We start from the raw sequence: 17,213 nt of genomic DNA, 5'->3' as shown, positions 1-17,213 counted from the left end.
AATCTGGAGTGAGCTGCAGCCCTCCCCCATCTTGTAACCGTGTTCCTTTCATAGCGTCCTCCATTGTGGGTCATTATGGAGGACAACACGGTGTGAGATATACAATCTAACACCACTAGATAGCACTGTTAGCTCAAGCTGATTCAAATCACTGCAGTCACCTCCGAAAACACACACACACACACACACACACACACACACCAAGATTCTGCTGGGTTTAGTACTAGTAGACATAAAATGCTTTTATTATTATGGTTATAGAGGCAAAAAGTCTGAGCTGACATTCTATGGCGTTGAGTTATAGCTGTTTGTTTTTGATGTTTTGTTTTTCAGATGCACATTATCAGAGGCAACAGGCAAAGGTTACATGTCATGCAAACTAGATAAATAACTCTTTATGTGTACCTTTGCTATAAAGTTAATCATCCACTGGCAATAATGTAGTGCTCTTAGTTAAAAAAGGAAAGAGGAAAAATATACATACAGTATGTAAACAGTCAAAGAAATTGCACTTTCTTGGCTTGTTATTAGAAGCCACACTACTGAAAGAGAGCAGAAGTTTAACACTGGAAAAACTAATTCACTGTCACTGATTGTCTGACCAATAAAAAAAAACAAAAAAACAAAAAAAACAAAACAACGTACGCTCAGCTAAAAAAAAAAAAGAAGACAAATTATGTAGTTCTACAAAAAAATCATATACAATCATAGTCAATTTTAAGGAGAAATGACTGATATATTGGTCAGCTGTATAATCTGTTAAAAACATGTTAGTAAAATGAAAGATTTGAGTATTATGTATTTATGTATAATCCCAATAGTATTGTCATGTATAATACTACTTTTACACGCTACTGCTGATAGAAGGAAAACAGGTCTCTCTCTCTTTCTCTCTCTATGTACATTCACATGAAACTAAACACTTATGGTTCCTTCCACTAAGTGGATTAGCCCAATGCTCCTAAGATGAGAACAATCTACTATGCAACTGTACAGAAAAAAAAATGACCTCCAATCCTCAAATATTCACAACTTAAAAAAACAAAACAAAACAAAGGAAGTCCTTATATAGTCCTTATCAGAGGAGATATTGCTTTTAAAGACTGCATGAGTTCGCTTAGGTACGCACACAAGACAACATGGCACTTCTACAGAGCATTTGGGGCAAATCAATTCTAGTTTTCATTCCCTTTCCTCTTTCCTTTCTCCCCCCCGAGGACATTCTGATTGTCAATGCTCTGGAGCAAAGAGCGAAACATTCTCAAAGGCAGTCTGAAGTAAACAAAACACTTTTTACCCCTCTCCCTCCCACCCCCAGGAAGCAATACTGAAAATAGTCAACAATAAACATTCCTATCGTGAATATATTTTGTCCATTTCTTCAGCAGACAGAACTCAAGCTGTCTCTTTTTTTTTTTTCAAAAATAACTTCTTTCTTTAAAACCTCATTAGAAATTCTCTTGCAGCGATGCCAAAATTCCTATCACTAAGCCCACCCCCTCCCCTGCCTATTCACTGGTACATAGCAGACACTGTCTTGGTAAAGTGAAGAAAAACCCTAACACTGTCTCAACAGCTTTTAACTGGTTCACTTCTCCTCGTGTCATTTCCCAAAGGTGCAATGTGACTTTGAAAGCTTAACGATTAAATGAGGGGTTCAATTTTGACCTAGTTAGGGCCCAGGCTACATTTTTGTTCCCTCGGGTAGCTTGTGAACTCCTTGTCTCTTGGAAACTTCAGAGTCGAAATGCTGAGTACCATATATGTCCACTTTCAGTCTCCGAACAACGTCCGTCTTTCCCAGTTTGCTTAAGGTGCCGAAGTAAGAGCAGTCAAAATGTATGAGTGTGTTCATAGTCAGCATACATACAGTCTTTAGTGTGCTTGTTCATCCAGCACTAGTGCAAATTCATTTCAGCTGGTCTGTTTCTTTCTTTCATCCGGGACAGTCAATCTCCACTTCTCTCATCCCTCGCCGCTTGGACAAAAGATGTGTTGCCATGGTTTCATCCTTGGTGTGATGCCCTTCAGAGCGCTAGGTTCAACACACTCATCTGTCAGTGTGTGAGATGTCTTTCTTGCATTTTCAGCCACTATGATTCTCCAGCTCTCTTCTCCCTTTCTCGCTTGCTCTCTGTGGCACGACTGCTGTTAACAGTAGCGTTATGACATCAGTTCCTGTCCATCTGTCCGGTGGTGGGCCTGGTCCCTTTCTCAGAGTGGTCCCACCTACACAAAGGCAAGATACTATCAACGAAACCACGCACACAGCTCTCCGAGTTCCTCCTGTTTCTGTATCTGATGCTCCACTCACCTCTCTCTCGTAGCTTATGAATGCTGCAGGGTCAAAAGTAAATCATTCAGCCGTTTCCTCCTCTGTTCTCTGCTGCAGACCTCTTCCTCCCCTCGTTTTTCTTCCTCTCCCTCCTCCTCTTGTCTGTTCTGGGTTTTGGTGGGCTGTGGGGTGAACAAATATGCACAACTAATTGCAAAAGCAGATTTTTATCCCTGTGGAAATTTGCATTCTTAAAAGGCAGAGCTCCTCTTTTTTTTCTTTTTATGTGTCTACATTCATTCACTTACACAGGGGCTGGCAGTGAGCGAGCTGGAGGTGTCCTGACTCTGATGGTGGGGGTCACTGCTTATAACCATCACCTCCTCCCCCACTGGCTGATCTGAGGGTCGAGGTCAAACAGGATTCTGAATGTTAGTAAAGGCGTCGCAGGAGGGGATGAAAACAGCACGTCATTTCTTTTGCAGACATATCTGCAATTATGCAAGTGTCCTTATTTCCCCTTGAGTCCTATCTGCCATCAGTCAGGGAGTCTTTGATGGAAACTGTGTGGTTTCACTGCTAATGGGGAAAGTCGATGCCTGCTGGGTTCTTGGACACCAAGAGTGGATGACAGAAATGGGGAAACATTTCTGCAGGCTGAAATTCTGTGGTTGGAAAACCACTTAGTTTGCACTGCTGAGTATGATATAGAGAGACAAGCCAAATATGAGGACAACGGAGCACACGCACACACACACATACATGCACACATAAAGTAAAAGACACAACACAGGATGCCAGGAGAAATCTATACAGATGTACAGTAACAGTGAAAATGTATAGAGCTCAACCGCTTACACATATGCATACAAAACACCTACAGAAACAAAAACTAACACACACACTTGCTTCATGGACCTGACTTGATGTGGCTGTCGTCCCCACTGGCTCCATCACAGGACAGACGTTGCGAGTCCCTCTCCTCTCCCTCTGCGTCTCTCTCTCTCTCCCTCTCTAGCCTCAGTCGGATCTGTCTGTCTCTCACCAGCTCCCAGTTCCTCACAAGGAACACGTGGTGTTTCACCACAAAGCTCCTGGCACGGAGAGACAGCAAAAAACATAAGCCATCCACACTGACGTCAGTTCAGTAACAGTACATCAAGTGGTTTATCTTGAAAAGTGAATCGCTATGTTCTTTCCATACTTCTCACTGCTGGTCAAAGGCTCCATGTCGAGGTGAGGAAACAGGCTGGTAATGTCACTAGAGCTCTCCTCCTGTAAAATAGGAATAAAAAGGAGGGATGTGTGCATGTTTAAACGGTTATCAAAGCTGCATTCTTCACAGGAATGAATCAACCTCGAGCCACATGGACTCACCGCTGCCTGGTGAGAGAATACAGTCCTCTCCTTCAGCCGGCCTGAGTCAAAGAGAGAGAGAGAAACCGAGTAAGACACTGCTTGAGAGTATTGATCCTATCCATCAACTAAACCTGGAGATAGCAAATCCAATTCTGGCAACTCACAGTAACGCCGCTTCCTCTTCAGGGGGACAGCAGGCTGCCTCTGAAGCTGTAACAACACAACATGAGAATTACTCGTACATTCATGACACTGCACATCTCTTCTTTAACCTCCAAAGACGCTTTAGCTTGACCTTCTAACCTCCTGATTCTGTGCTCTAGGGCTCTACTGTACCTGATTGTGCTGCCACAGCCACATAACATCATAAGGTAATTGGAAATGAATCCGCTTCAGCCTAAGGTACTTCCCTGGAGGACATAAAGGGAGTTTGGGTTAACTGTCACAGCTACAGCAAACTGCAGCAGTGTTTGCATTTTTGTATGTACTCACCAACGTGTATGGGAGCAGGTAAAAGGCTATAGTCATGCTCCTCTGGTGTGTACTCCATACTCTCTCTGCACAACTGCTGGGCTTGGGAAGGCGGACTAGGAAAGAGACACATTAAATGCATAAACAAAAAAAAAACTGAGAACAGAAACAATATTTGAAAAGTTTGTTTATGAATTCAACTCACTCTGTAGTTTTGTAATCATCAGAGTAAAGACCTGCCCTCAGAAATTTCTTCCTGGGAGGACCATCTGCTCTCTCCTCTCTCTGGATGGTTACTGGTTGGGATGGAGCCTGGTCGACATCTGATTGGCTAAAACATTCAGGGTGGGTGTCACACTCGGGTTTATCCTCAGCGACACTAAAAGGAAAGCATGAAGAGAGAGATAGAACGATAGAGAGGAAAAAGAGAAAGAGAGAAAAGGCACTGGTTTAGCACACAGTGCTGAAAACGATGGGTTAATATAGCAGTAGTGAGTGGTTGTATTGAATTTTCAAGTCAACCAGCTCAGGTGCTTTGTAATACAGTTGTGAGTGTTTACCTCTGATGACAAGGAGAGTCACCATGTTTTCTCTTCCGTCCTCTCTTCCTCCTGGCCTGCAGCTCCGACTCTGTCACCTGCTGCATCGCGTCACCTCCTCGATCTCTCTCTGGCCCTCTTTCTTCTTTTCTCCCTCCCACTTCTCTCCCATCTCTGTTGTGGCTGTGAGGCAGGAGGTCGGGCGATGACATGGAGGGAGCTGCAGATGAGTGCGTGGGGGAGGGTACAGTGGAGGGCAGCGGGTGCTTTCTGGGCCGCCCTGGCCTTCTTTTGTTTTTCCCTGCCACACTGTCCGCTGTTGGCACACTTTTTTGCTGGCCCCGGCTTCTCGAGTCACCTTGTAAACCTGCAGTCATTGAAATAGAAGGGCGGTGGGTGGAGGAGGAGGGTGGGGGTGGGGGGGTAAGTGGCAGAGAGGAAATGAGACAGATGTGGATCAGTGATTGAGCCAGCAGGAGGTGTGAGGTGAGGCCAGTCTAGGCTGAGTCATGCGGGGCAACAGATTAGGTGAGTCACAACATTTCCTCTGACCAGATCACTTCTGGGAAATGCATTAAGAAGTGATTTATGAACACACACTCACACAGCAAAAAAACACCCACAAGAATGGCCACAAACACTGTGCAGAATGCACATGTTTTAATATAAGCATGCACACGTATGCCCTCTTGCACTGCACTCTTAATGTGGAACACAATCTCAAAAGGCTGAGCAGACAAACAAGCAGAGAAATAAGTGTGTGTGTGTGTGTGTGCCCGTGCTAGCGTGCTGTACTTCAAAACACATCTGTGTTTAGTTAGATGATGAACTGATGTCAAACGTATTCCACCTCTTTCAAAAACAACATATTTTCCTCTCACAAGCTCTCTTTGCCCCCACTCTGACCTCCATGCTATTCCTCCATCAATCACTCCTGAGGTCATCTACTTTTGTTCCATTTTCCAGTCACCGACAAGACTGGCCACTCTTTCCTTATTGGATTTTTCCAAGTCAAATAGGCCCTGTTGGCCAGCAGTGAGGGATAGGCCAGGCTTTAAATAGCCAATCTGGTGGTTAACTAATGACTGTGTTCACTGGGTAGCCCCGGCCTGCGACAGCGTGCGGTTCGCTCCAGACCAGGAAGATTTCAAAGATTTCTGGAAGATTTCCATCAAGATGCTGCCCTCCTGCTATAACACTTTAAAAATTTTCAGCAGAGAGTGTCTGCTGAGCGGTTGCACTTGTGTGGGTGTGGGGGTGTGTGTGTGTGTGTGTGTGTGTGTGTAGGGGGGGTTGGTGTCAGGCATGTCCCCTGCACAGCAGAGGGAGTCTGAAATTGGCTATAAAAAGAACAGCGTCTGATTTCCTCCCAAACACCCTCCAGGCTTTGATGTGTGGCTCAACAACACCTGAGAAAAAGCAATGCTGTCACTACACTGGGCAAACTATTGGTGCCACAGTCTCATCTCCACATTGTGCAAACATAAAAATCTGTCATACTTTGCAAATGAAAAGAGCCTCTTGGCATAAAATCACTCAGCTAGCTGTCACAATTTGGGTGCTATTGATGTATTTCAATGATAAGCACAGTTGATGTTAGATCTCCACGATTATCAAATTATGTCCGTATTCTGTGTATTCATATTTTCTCCCAATGGAAAATTAACATAATACAACTATGCATGCACACAGCCCAAATGGCAATGTTGACAATTTTATTTCTGTAACATCTTTCAGCACAGTTTCCAGCCAGAAAAATACTAACAATGCAGTGTGTTCGTGAATGCACCAACTTTAGCGCTAATGCTAGCATAACCTCATACTGGGACATCAAACAGAAGCACATGCATGTCAGTGCTCCATCAATTCACACATTCATAGATCAATTCATTCATGCATCCTCACCTGCTTCTCTCCTCTCTGTCCACACTGGCTCATCTCTCCTCCATGATCTGTCTCCACTTCCTGGATTCCTCAGTCCGCTCCTCAGACCCCTCCCTGTTGTTGCCATGGCAGCAGATGTGAACAGGTTGGTGTGTGTTGGGGACGGGGACGTCCTGTACAGGTGTGACTCTTGAACATCCTCGCCGTCTTCATCCTCTCCATCTGATGCAATCAGTCGGCCTGTGTGTTGCTCCCCACTGAAGCCTCTCCAGCTGGGGTTTGGGTTTCCAAATCCTGTCCCTCCCAGGCCCCCGAATTTCGTCCAGCTCTGGCCCAGACCACCCCAGCCTCCCCCAAATGAGGACAGGTGAGAGGAACCCAGCCCCAGAGAGGTGAGAGATGTGCGTTTGTACCTCTCTGCTGAAGATGATGATGATGTGGTAGCAGTGGCAGAGGAGAAAGGATCATTTCCGTTTTCACATACCCAAGGCGATTCTTTAGATAGCATACTCCCCATTCGTCTTGCCCCTTTCCTTCCTCCTTCTGCTTGGCCCAGAATGAACCCTGACCTTGTCTTTGAGCCGGCTAACGTCTCTCTATCCATTCCATCTTCCTCCTCATCCTCATGAAACTCCTCCTCGTCATCCATATCTCGCTCGCAGTGCCTGTGACGGTGTTTATGCTTGTGTTTGTGTTCGCTTCTTCCACAGCCACAGGAGAGGCTGGATGTGAACCCTGAGCTGAGGTGTGGGCCTCCTCCACTGCCTCCTCCTATATCTCCCTCAACATCCCCTCCTAAAGCTCCTTCCCTCAGCAACCTGGTCCTCCGCCTGTGGAATCTAGCAGGGTTGAGGAGGAAGTGGGCATGATGGGGCTGATGGGGGGCGTACTGGTGTGGCGAGGGAAGCGGGTAGGAGCTGGGGAGGTGATGGTAAAGTGTTGTGGCTGGGGGATAGCTGCTGTAAAAGCCCATATTTTCAATGGTCTCCTGAAACTTTGACGGGCAACCACATTGCCTGCGGTCAGGCTTCCTGTTACAATGCACAGGTTGGCAGGGGTAGAAAGGCTGGGGCGAGAAGGAGGTGTTAGCAGAGTAAGATGAAGGGTGAGGCGAGTAGAAGCCATTCAGATTGATCCTGAAGATGTTAGAGCGGAGAGAATGGGAGGAGGAATGATGGCGCCTTCCTCCAGCCGCATTCCCACTCCCATCAAAGCCCTGTCCAAGTCCCGTCCTCGCCCAACCTCGCCGCCCGATGTGGACCTCGCTGAACTGACCAATCAGATCTTCTAGTTCAGCCAGAAATTCTGGATCCTGCATATGCAGCTGCTGGTGCTTCTTCTTGTGTTTATTTTTCTGTCTCTTCAGTGCATTGTGCCCAAGGCAAGGGTAATAATCCGAATGAGCGCACTTGTTATGTCCTGGGCAGGGGCAGGGGCACAAGCAAGTACAGGAGGAGGAACATTCATAATCCCTCCGCCTGTGCCTGTGTCTGTCTCTGTGCCGCTCCATAGCTGTTGAGTTGGTGATGGGGTTTGTGTGTCTGGGCATGAGAGAGAGGGGTGAAGAGACGGGAGAGGGACGGTCCACAAGAGAGGAGGGGTGCCTTTGACCCCCCAGAATCACTCCTGACCCCTGACCCAACCTGAGCATGCCTCGAACTCCCCTGATCTCTCCTCGCTCAGAAACACTGTTGTTATCCGTTCCGATCCCACTATCGCTAGGCAGCGTCTCCTCGCTGTGTGATTCGCTCCTGGGGGAGGGGGTGGCCTCTTTCAGGTGGCCGGGGGAGCTAGGAGTGTGATGCAGTGGAGGGGTGGGACAGGAGAGCTTACATGAAGACTGGTGAAAGGGGAAGTGATGCCTTCCCTGACACGGACAACTCTTCTTCACAAAGGGAGAGAGGGAGGAGGAAGAGGGAGGGCGGGGGGAGGTGCAGGAGGATGATGGGGATGGGAGGGAGAAGGGGTGAGGAAAAAGTAGAGAGGATGTTGGTTCAGTGAGGCTGCCTTCACTGTAAGGGCTCTGGGCCCCGCTGGAGTGGGTAAGAGAAGGGGAGGGAAATGGGTGCGAGGGAGGAGGCTGGGGTTGGGTGGAGAAGAGCGATGCTTCAGAGGGATTGGTAAACAGAGACGACTGAGTGGAGCTGTGGGAGTTGGCTTGGACTGTTGGAGTTGTTTGGGTTTTAGGCTTGCGTCCTCGCCTCTTGCCCATGTAGATGGTCCCTCTCTTGCTCACATTGATCTGAGGGCCCAGCTTACTCCCAAAGGAGGAGGACAGGGCTGAGAGCGTGTGTACTGTTGTAGCCTCTATCGATTTACACATTCTCAGAGAGGTCTCGCCATCTGCTGCCTCGCCTCCCCTTCCCTCCTTTGCTACACACCCAGACAGCATCACCTTGTGAAGTCTCCTCTTCTTTCTTTTCTTCATCTCATTAATGAGCCTCCTGATCTTTAGCTGCCTGTTCCCCTTTTCAGGAAGATGGAAATCTTTACTCCTGACTGGATCATCAGTGCGATTCAGCGCATCTCCACTCTGGTCCTCGGGGAGGGGTCGTTTGGGAGGACGGCCACGCTTCTTGGGGCTGGATTTAGACTGAGCAGCACACTGCAGTATTGGACTTGGCTCCAGCACAGGGGCTTTCTGAATTCTGTCACACCCCAGAAGAGGCACCTCAGCTGGCGCCGTATTTGGTGAAAGTCTCGGAGGAGGCTCGTCTAAGCTGGAGCTGTGGGATTTAGGGCGGCCCCTTTTTCTGGCAGGGGTTATGGGGCATCGGGAAGCAGGGGGGCTAGGGTCTGATGTGGGGTGACTTTGCTTTGGAGAAGGAGGTTTGGTTGTAGGAGAGAGAGGGGAGGCGCTGCTGGTTAAGGAGCTAGAGGGAGCTGTGTGTGACTCATCAGTCTGCTGAATAGTGGTCTTGGCAGGAAGGGATGTCTTGGGGTTCTGGGGGAAACTTAGTGAGGGATGATGTTGGGAATCTGACGGGGCTTCCTGATTTTCCGCCCTCTGAGCCCGGTGCACCAGCTTGGTCCAGCTGGGCCGTCTGGCTTTGCGTTTCTTGAGCGGTCGGCTGTCCTGCTCTTGGGGAGAAGAAGGGGGAGAAACGGGGGCACGGGCAGAAGGAGTGGGCAGAGAGGGAGGAGCGGAAGAAGAGGGGTGGCTTGGAGGCACAGTTGAATGTCTCGAGACGTCTTGTTCTTTTGATTTACTGGTGTCACCTGTTGTTGGCTCGGCTTGTTTAACTGGCTTGGAACTGTCATCCGTCTTGTCTATCTCATCTGGTATGCCTGGATTCACTGCTTTACAGGTTTTCTCTACTTTACCACTGTCAACTGTTTCACCACATTTTGTATTATTATCTACTGTTCTCTGTCTGTCGGGGCTAAGTTTATCCCTCTTTTTCTCTGCCTTTCCTCTTTCAATCTTCAGTTCATCCCTCCATGTTTCATCAGTCTTATGTCTTTCATCCTTTTCTTTACCACGCCTTGATTTTCCATCCTTCCCTTTCTCCTTTTTCTTCTTCTTGCCTTCCTCTTTTCTGCTCTCGCTCTTTGCTCTTTCAGCCTCCAATCTTTCTCGCTTTGATTTCTTGTCTTTCCGTTTCTCTTTCTTTGCTTTCCTCTCTTTCTCTCTCTTCTTCTCTAGTGAGGGCTGCACAGAGGGATCCTGATCTTGGGATTGGCCAGAGGAGAGACCCACAGTGGGGGAGGGCTGTGGTTTCGGGGTGACTGAGGAAGAGGAAGGAGAGTCTGGCCTACTCTTATTAGACACGCTATGTTCTTTATGGGAGCTGGTGGAGACTGGAGGTCTTGTCGAGGAGTTCACGGAAGAAACAGAGGAGGAACTGCTGTGTTTTCCAACTTTGATTTTTGATGAAATGGAAGTGCCAAGGACATCGGCAGAGCCTTTCCCATTCGATAGTCCCTTCTGTTTTGTTGTCTGTACCAGACCATTATGTTTCTTGGAGGTCTTCCCTTCATTCCTGGATTCCGATGCAGATAGGGCTTGGATGCATGGGGTAGAAGGAGTATTTGAAGCTGTCTGGTCTGTTGTGGGTGAAGAGGGTTTGTGTCCTGCAGGGACAGGCTGGCCATTGACACTTGGGAGCTTCTCTTTCTTCACTCTCTCAGATGAGCCATTTGAATTCACCTCTGTCTTATCGGCCAGTTTGATAGGAACCTGGGGAGTGCGAGCACAGAATATCTGTCATAGACAACAACAGCTGGGACATGCATTAGTTTACTGCTGACAACAGCGTAGGACAACGTGAAAGAGACAATAACCGAAATGCTTTTGTTTTCGTCTGCCCATTAAAAGAGAGAGTGAGGACAAAATGACTCAATCGGGCAAAGAAAAGGGGGCATACTGAGGAGAAGGAGAGAGTGAGGTGATGGAAACAGGAATGGGGTTGACACAGAAAGGAGAAATACAAAGGCAGTGAAACAGAGAGGAAGGGAGTGGGACAGGGACAGAGGGGGAGTGAGAGATAAATGAGAGCAGGTAGAGAAAAGAGAGGATGTAAAAATAGAAGAGAGGGACAGATATAGAGAGCCAGGCGGAGACAGAAAGAGAGAGAGAAAGCTGTGCTATTGGTAGCTATAAATTGCCACTAATACAGATGAGAAGGCTTGACATTTCGTACTTGTCCTGTAATTTTGGTATGCTGCAGCTTGAGTGGCGTTTGCGCAGCTAAAGCAATACGCTTCCCCTTGGGTGATTGTCATAGGGACTGATGGACCAATGTCTGTAATAGCTCCAAGTGGTTGCCGTGCTGTTGTCCTATTTATAGGTCTGTTTATTTCAATGGGCTGCTTAGGGTTCAGTATTGAGACAATAGCTCATTTGACCTTATTACAACCGAGCACACGGCTGGGCGATTTTGCACCATACTCTATGAGCCTGTCTTGTGGTTTACTGCAAAAGCCAAAACAGAGCAACAGCACATAAAGTGTGTGCCATTAATAATACATGAATACCTCCAGTCACTTTAACCCTTGGATTGTTTTTCCATTTTAAGCTAACTTAAACTAACAGAGGTTTAATATCAGCAGCTGGTATGAGGGAATCTGTGCGCGTGTGAGGCAAATTGCCCTTGTTCTTTAACCTACCTGTTTGGCAGACTTGGTCCCTTGGCTGGTTATGGCAGGGACTGAGGCTGGGGTGGAAGCTGTAGTAAATGTTGATGATAACGACAGTGGCTGTGATGACGAAGATGATGATGATGGCGATGACAACGATGATGATGCAAGTGGTGGCGAGGCAGCAGATGCAGTTTGTTTGGATGTGGTCTGGACAGCATCCAAGCCTGAGCGTTGATCTCTGGTTGCCTCGTCTGGAGAAGAGCTGGTTTTGCTCTGCTGGCCCACTCCTCCTTCTCCGTCCCCCCTCAGCAGGCCTCCCCTGCCTTGCCTCTGATAGGTCCTAATGGTGGGCTTGCAGACATAGCTCTCCAAGATCTTGGGCGGTTTCTTGGTGCGTTTCGCCTGTAGTCCAATCCGGAGTCGTACATTCCCTTCAGGGCAGCTCGTCTCTCTGCCAGAGATCTGAAGCTGTTGCTGCCCCGTGCCTCCACAGCGCCCCTCGATGAGCAACTCCAGCACTGCCCCCTTGTCTCCTTCCCTCTTCCTCCCTGCACCCCTTTTCTCCTCCTCCTTTTCCCCTACGTCTCCATTCTCCCCCTCACCTCTTCTCTTTTTCTCTGCCACTTGCTCCTGTTCAGAGTCTTCAGGTGCGGAGGTGGGGTCCAGAGTGGAGTTCGTGGTTGGAGGGGTTCCCCCCTTCACTCTCTGGTCCATCAGAGAAGTCAGGGGGGAGAAGTAGGATGCTGTGGAGTTCCCAGTATAACACTTTTAAATGACCCCAGTGGGGTTAGTGGGGTCAAAGGCAAAGAGCAGAATGCAGGTGTGGGTCAAGAGATTTCCAGGACAATATCCTGTAACAGTCCAGATACAGTTGGGCTCCTTCATCCAGCAGAGGAAGGTCTCTCTCTTGTCCTTTTGGCTTGAACTGAGATGGAATAAGTTTGAGGCAGAGGGAGGGGGGAAGGAAAGACAGACAGACACAGACAGAAAGATAGAGAGGCCAGTGATTAGTCATTTCAGTGAGCTCAGATGCTGAGTAGCAGCAGTACGGGAACTGAAGGGAAAGTCCCCTTCCTGCAAGCAGCTGTGGAGAGGTGCTAAAGTCTGTGTCCACAGAGATGATCTCATCATACAGAAAACCCAGGGGGCCAATCAACGCCGCCGATTCCCAGAATGTCGACACTAACTGGAAGAAAGACCTTCTCCCGTTCTTCAAAAATGGCTTCAGCTAGTTTTCTCCAACTATCTGTAAATAACGGCAGCTCTGACAGACAGCAAACGCCCCCTAAACCTCTACGCTTTTACTCATGTTTTAATCCTCTCTGCCTCCTCTTCCCAAATCAATATATCAATCAATCAGCTCCTGACTAATTCAAACACTTGATCCAGTCTCCTCCCCTCCTCTTCCCGCTGTCTTTGCGCCTTCTGTTCTCAGCTACTCCCACAAGCACTTCTCCTCCCACCCTTCCCTCTGCTGTACTTTCTTTCTCTCCGAAACTCCCCTTTTCATGTTTGGCAGAAAGCGTTTGCATGCATTCTCTATTAGTCCCATCCACTCTCTCTCTCTCTCTCTGCCTCTCTCCCCCTCTCTCTGTAGACCACACAGTAAAATGGTCAACTCATACACTGTATCCATGTTAATCAGAACCATATTTCCTCCTCCACTTCGTTCTTTTCCTCCTCTCCAACCTAAATCCCTCCATTCACGGTCCGACCATTCCCCTCCTCCCCTTTCAGTAGTGGTAACACAAATCCGTAGGAAAGGGTAAAACTTATTTTTGGAAAGGAGTGCAAATTCCTCCTCCTCCCATTGCTTCCTCTAAGTCAAGCAAGCTTTTCATTGACCCCATTGTAAATTGACTTTTAATGTGACATTATAGCAAGTAACACACCCTAAAATAACATTCTCCTCACCCGAGAAAAAACTTTCACTCTCACTCACACAGTGTTCAGCTCAGTCTTTAACGTATCGAAGGGAAGCAGCATCTTCTGTCATGCTTCCTTCATTATACTCTCTCTCTCATTAAGGGAGACACTCATCCATTTTCTAATAAAACACACCCCACCAAGCATTCTTGCAGCTCTCTCCTGAGAGCTTCTTACGAAATAGCTCTTCTGCCTCTCAACACTCTGAACTGCCCCCTTAAACTTACAAGAGCATCTCAGATAATGTTTTCATTTAAGAGCTCAGTGGGCTATCTCTCCTGCCTCTTGGTCCCTCCACACCCAAACCCTTTCCTTGAATCAGACTGAGCTCAAATCAACATCTGTTCCAGTAACTGCTGTTATGTAACAGTTTTGGAAAGCATTTCCAGGGCCAAACCTCCTTACAATAAAATAAAATGAGCAGAGATGGACAGTCGTCCTCTTGAAGAACAGCGGCCACTTTCATTATGACCTGTGACCAGAAGCCTGACCCGTACGAAGAAGAGCAAAACGTGGAGATATGAGTCATGTGAGTTTCAGTCCTGTTTTGCAAAGTGGCTATAAGAAGAGAATGAGAGTGGCAGGTTTTCAAACTTAAAAGGGCAGGCCCATTCAACATCAGTCAAAGTGCATACTAATAGCTTTTTATACTCTCCAAAGCTATACCTCTCAAACATAACTCAGAATTATTCTAACATTAGACCAGAAGCTATTTCCAGTGACAGGATGATGGGTGGACTTGACACTGTAGTCAGTGTGGTTCCTCGGCAGCGCTGAGGCGACGATTAAATCATGATAATGGCCCACCATATTTCCAGCCATCATCACCATCCCATGACGGTGTTATCATCAATAACTACAACCCCATTACCATCTGCCTGACAACAGCACGAGCACGGCAGCCCAGCTGGAGATCAGGGCTGCTGTGATGGCATCTCAAAATATTGAACCACGAAGCCTCACACAGTCAGTGCAGCCTTACTCCTCACATACAGTACAGGGAAGTTTCTCACGTGAGTCTCCCTCCTCCTCTTCCTCACGCGCACACTTTCGCCTAGTTGGTGTATTAGAAGTGTGTTTGGTCGTACATTGTGTACCCAGGTCGCAGCTGCGTAGGCTGACTGATGTTGCTACTGTAGATACAGTATGGGCAGTGGGGGTGTTACCGCACTGGAGCAACCTATCACTGGTTTACTGAGGACGTCAACAGGGGCTTCCTTCTCCATAATGACTTTGCGCACCTCTGAAAAACACTATCCGCCTGATGCTGTCGCACTTACAAATGATACACACATGCACGTGTTGTTGTTGTCGTCACTCCTATCTCCATAATAAAATATAACCCGCATTTAAGCGTCCTAAAAGATACACAGCTGCAAATTGGAACTCAACATGGAAGTGGGGCGCTACGTAGCAGCAAAAACGTGCTTGCTGGTGGTGTTTGTGATGTGGATTAGTCCCGAGCCACCTTTTTCTCTTCTGTCTGTCCTCTGCCAGCCCTTCTGCTGGTGTCAGCAACACTGGAATAAGAAATATCACCATGCACGGAGAAACACACTCAGCAACAAGGGATAAAATTAGCGCAAAGCGGATGCACAAAATCCTCAGTAACCTACAGTGCTGTGCGCTCGCTGGTGATGACAGGCCTGCACACATTAATACGGACTGCCATGAAAATCTGTAATAAGGCTACGTAGGCTACTTACCCGAGAGCGCGTCCCGGAGCCAACTGCGTTTAGGCAGGAGGTTAAGGTGTTGCTGTCCTGCTCTTGCCTTCGCACCAACAGCAATCCAGAGCCTTTGGTGCATTAGATGTTGCTTTGATTACATAACTAAGGCCAGCAGAGGTTAAAACACCTCCTAAAACCGAGTTTCGGTCTCGTCGGAGCGCGGAGCCGACTGTGCAACAACATTGGCGCGGGTGTTTTCATAATCATACAGTCGACAGATCTCCGACGGCGCGTCTCCGCAGCTAGGTGGCGGACTGGTTACGCTGGATCTTATTTTGCCCACTTCTCTCGGGGAAAGTTACATCTCCCCCGCCAGTAATAATGGCTCAGATTGTGCCCTCGTTTGCATACAAGCCGTTAACGTGTCAGTACGACGGACTGAGGGCTGCGGCAGCGTGCGTGCGGGGTTACAGGCTGCCAGCGCGGAGGGGTTGGTAGATGTGCGGGAATGCAATTGCGTGGCCATTTTCATGTGGCCAGAGGAGGAGATAAAACGGTGAATACAACACAGGATCTCATTGCGGTTCATAATAGGCGATTGGGGAGGGCTATTTAGACGCTTAATAAAATGGCGACGACTTGGCCAAAGTAGGCTGCTGGTAGGATTTGGGGAGCAGCTTCAAAGTTGCATCGCGTAATGCAATATGAGATTCATCTTACAGCAGTGGGGGAGGAAAGAAAGGGAGGCTGGGCTAAGCACTTATTAAAAAGTTAATATGTAAGAGCTGTTTATCATGCATCAGTTGCACAGAACATTGATCCAAAGCTACACGCAATGTTTTTGCCCACTCATGAAGCAGGAATAACACAAAATCAACAAAACATATTTAGAATATAAACACATATCGCAAATATGTCCTTTAGCATAAACATGAAAATAAAGAAGTAACTAATGACATGACGATTAAAAACAAAGTGATAATAATTTAGAAATTACATTATCATTATTTTTTTATTGTTGCTATCTATAGTGTCATATAGCGCTAATAGCAGAAGTAGAGACTAACACCATCATTATTGTTCTTTTTTTGTGTATAGGTCTGTTTTAACCCACAGTGGGGCCCCGGGACAAAGGTGAACCTTAGGTCCCCTACTGGTCCCCCTCTTCCTCCGTGCGTACGCACACTGCAACCTCCAAATACCCATGAGGTGCGCACTGCAGACCGCACATGAATTTCAACTGTACCCTGTAAACAATCAGCACTACTTGCCAAGACGTTGCTGAATGTCCAATAGTTTTTGGTAATCAGTAGAATAGAACAGAATACCTCTACTGTCATTGCTCAAGTAGAAGAAGATTAGGTTTGCAGCTGCTGTACGTGATGCTCTAAAAATAAGGTAAGAATAAAACAATAGATAAATAGTTTTAATTAACAGTGTGTACCATGTAATTACAATGTCATCATGTTTTTAAAACTAGATTTAGGGAGTTTCCATGAGACAGAACCTCAGGATGAAGTAATGATGCAGGACTTGCCATAAGGCCCTTGGCATTAAATTGAGTTCTAGTGGTGCATATTCCAAAAATTGATAAGCAAATTAGCAGTGTATTTAATTACAAATGACACATATTGAACCTTTAGCCTTTCAGCTGACTGGGGCCCTGGGCCTATTGATCTCTTTGCCTGATTAGTACTCTAGCCTTGCCATGACACATGGCCAAATTAGCTGTTAAGGGTACCTCAGATAAAATAATGTACTTGGGCCCCTATGGCTGGCCCCAAATGCTCACCTCCCTGTACTTTGTGTATAGTGCCCTGTCAAATATGAGCTCCCATCAAGTACAGTGTACACAGAGACTCAGAAACCTATTCCTATTCCAGCATAGGTGAGCTGTGTGTTTCTGTGTGTATTTTGAGCAAACACACTTTATTTAGGAATGTCCACCATGGGAGCACAGTTTAAACTTTCGAGAGGATCACCACTTGCACGACACAATGAAAAACT

General features: G+C 47.2%; 1 protein-coding gene across 4 annotated transcripts; it reads right to left on the bottom strand.

Moving 5' to 3' along the window:
* Nucleotides 1-216: 216 nt before the first annotated feature.
* On the bottom strand, nucleotides 217-15,764 carry LOC143324305 (uncharacterized). Of its 4 annotated transcripts, none has more exons than XR_013077455.1 (14): nucleotides 15,243-15,764; nucleotides 11,638-12,535; nucleotides 6,550-10,708; nucleotides 4,666-5,011; nucleotides 4,311-4,484; nucleotides 4,127-4,221; nucleotides 3,971-4,044; nucleotides 3,799-3,844; nucleotides 3,653-3,693; nucleotides 3,480-3,550; nucleotides 3,181-3,369; nucleotides 2,584-2,675; nucleotides 2,315-2,457; nucleotides 217-2,229 (listed from the first exon to the last, which is right to left on the bottom strand). XR_013077455.1 is itself a non-coding variant. In XM_076736666.1 (14 exons), exons 2-13 carry the CDS (start codon nucleotides 12,322-12,324, stop codon nucleotides 2,329-2,331), a joined length of 6,090 nt encoding a protein of 2,029 aa, XP_076592781.1. In that variant the 5' UTR covers nucleotides 12,325-12,535; nucleotides 15,243-15,764; the 3' UTR covers nucleotides 217-2,229; nucleotides 2,315-2,328. The 4 variants fall into 4 exon arrangements, 1 of the variants encoding a protein (XP_076592781.1); XR_013077454.1 differs by having other exon boundaries at nucleotides 3,199-3,369; XM_076736666.1 differs by having other exon boundaries at nucleotides 3,194-3,369.
* Nucleotides 15,765-17,213: the final 1,449 nt, after the last annotated feature.

This window comes from Chaetodon auriga, chromosome 8 (assembly GCF_051107435.1).
Source record: "Chaetodon auriga isolate fChaAug3 chromosome 8, fChaAug3.hap1, whole genome shotgun sequence".
Lineage (NCBI taxonomy): Eukaryota > Metazoa > Chordata > Actinopteri > Chaetodontiformes > Chaetodontidae > Chaetodon > Chaetodon auriga.
The sequence above is the reverse complement of the archived record's forward strand: the minus strand, read 5'-3'. Positions and strand labels throughout refer to the sequence as shown.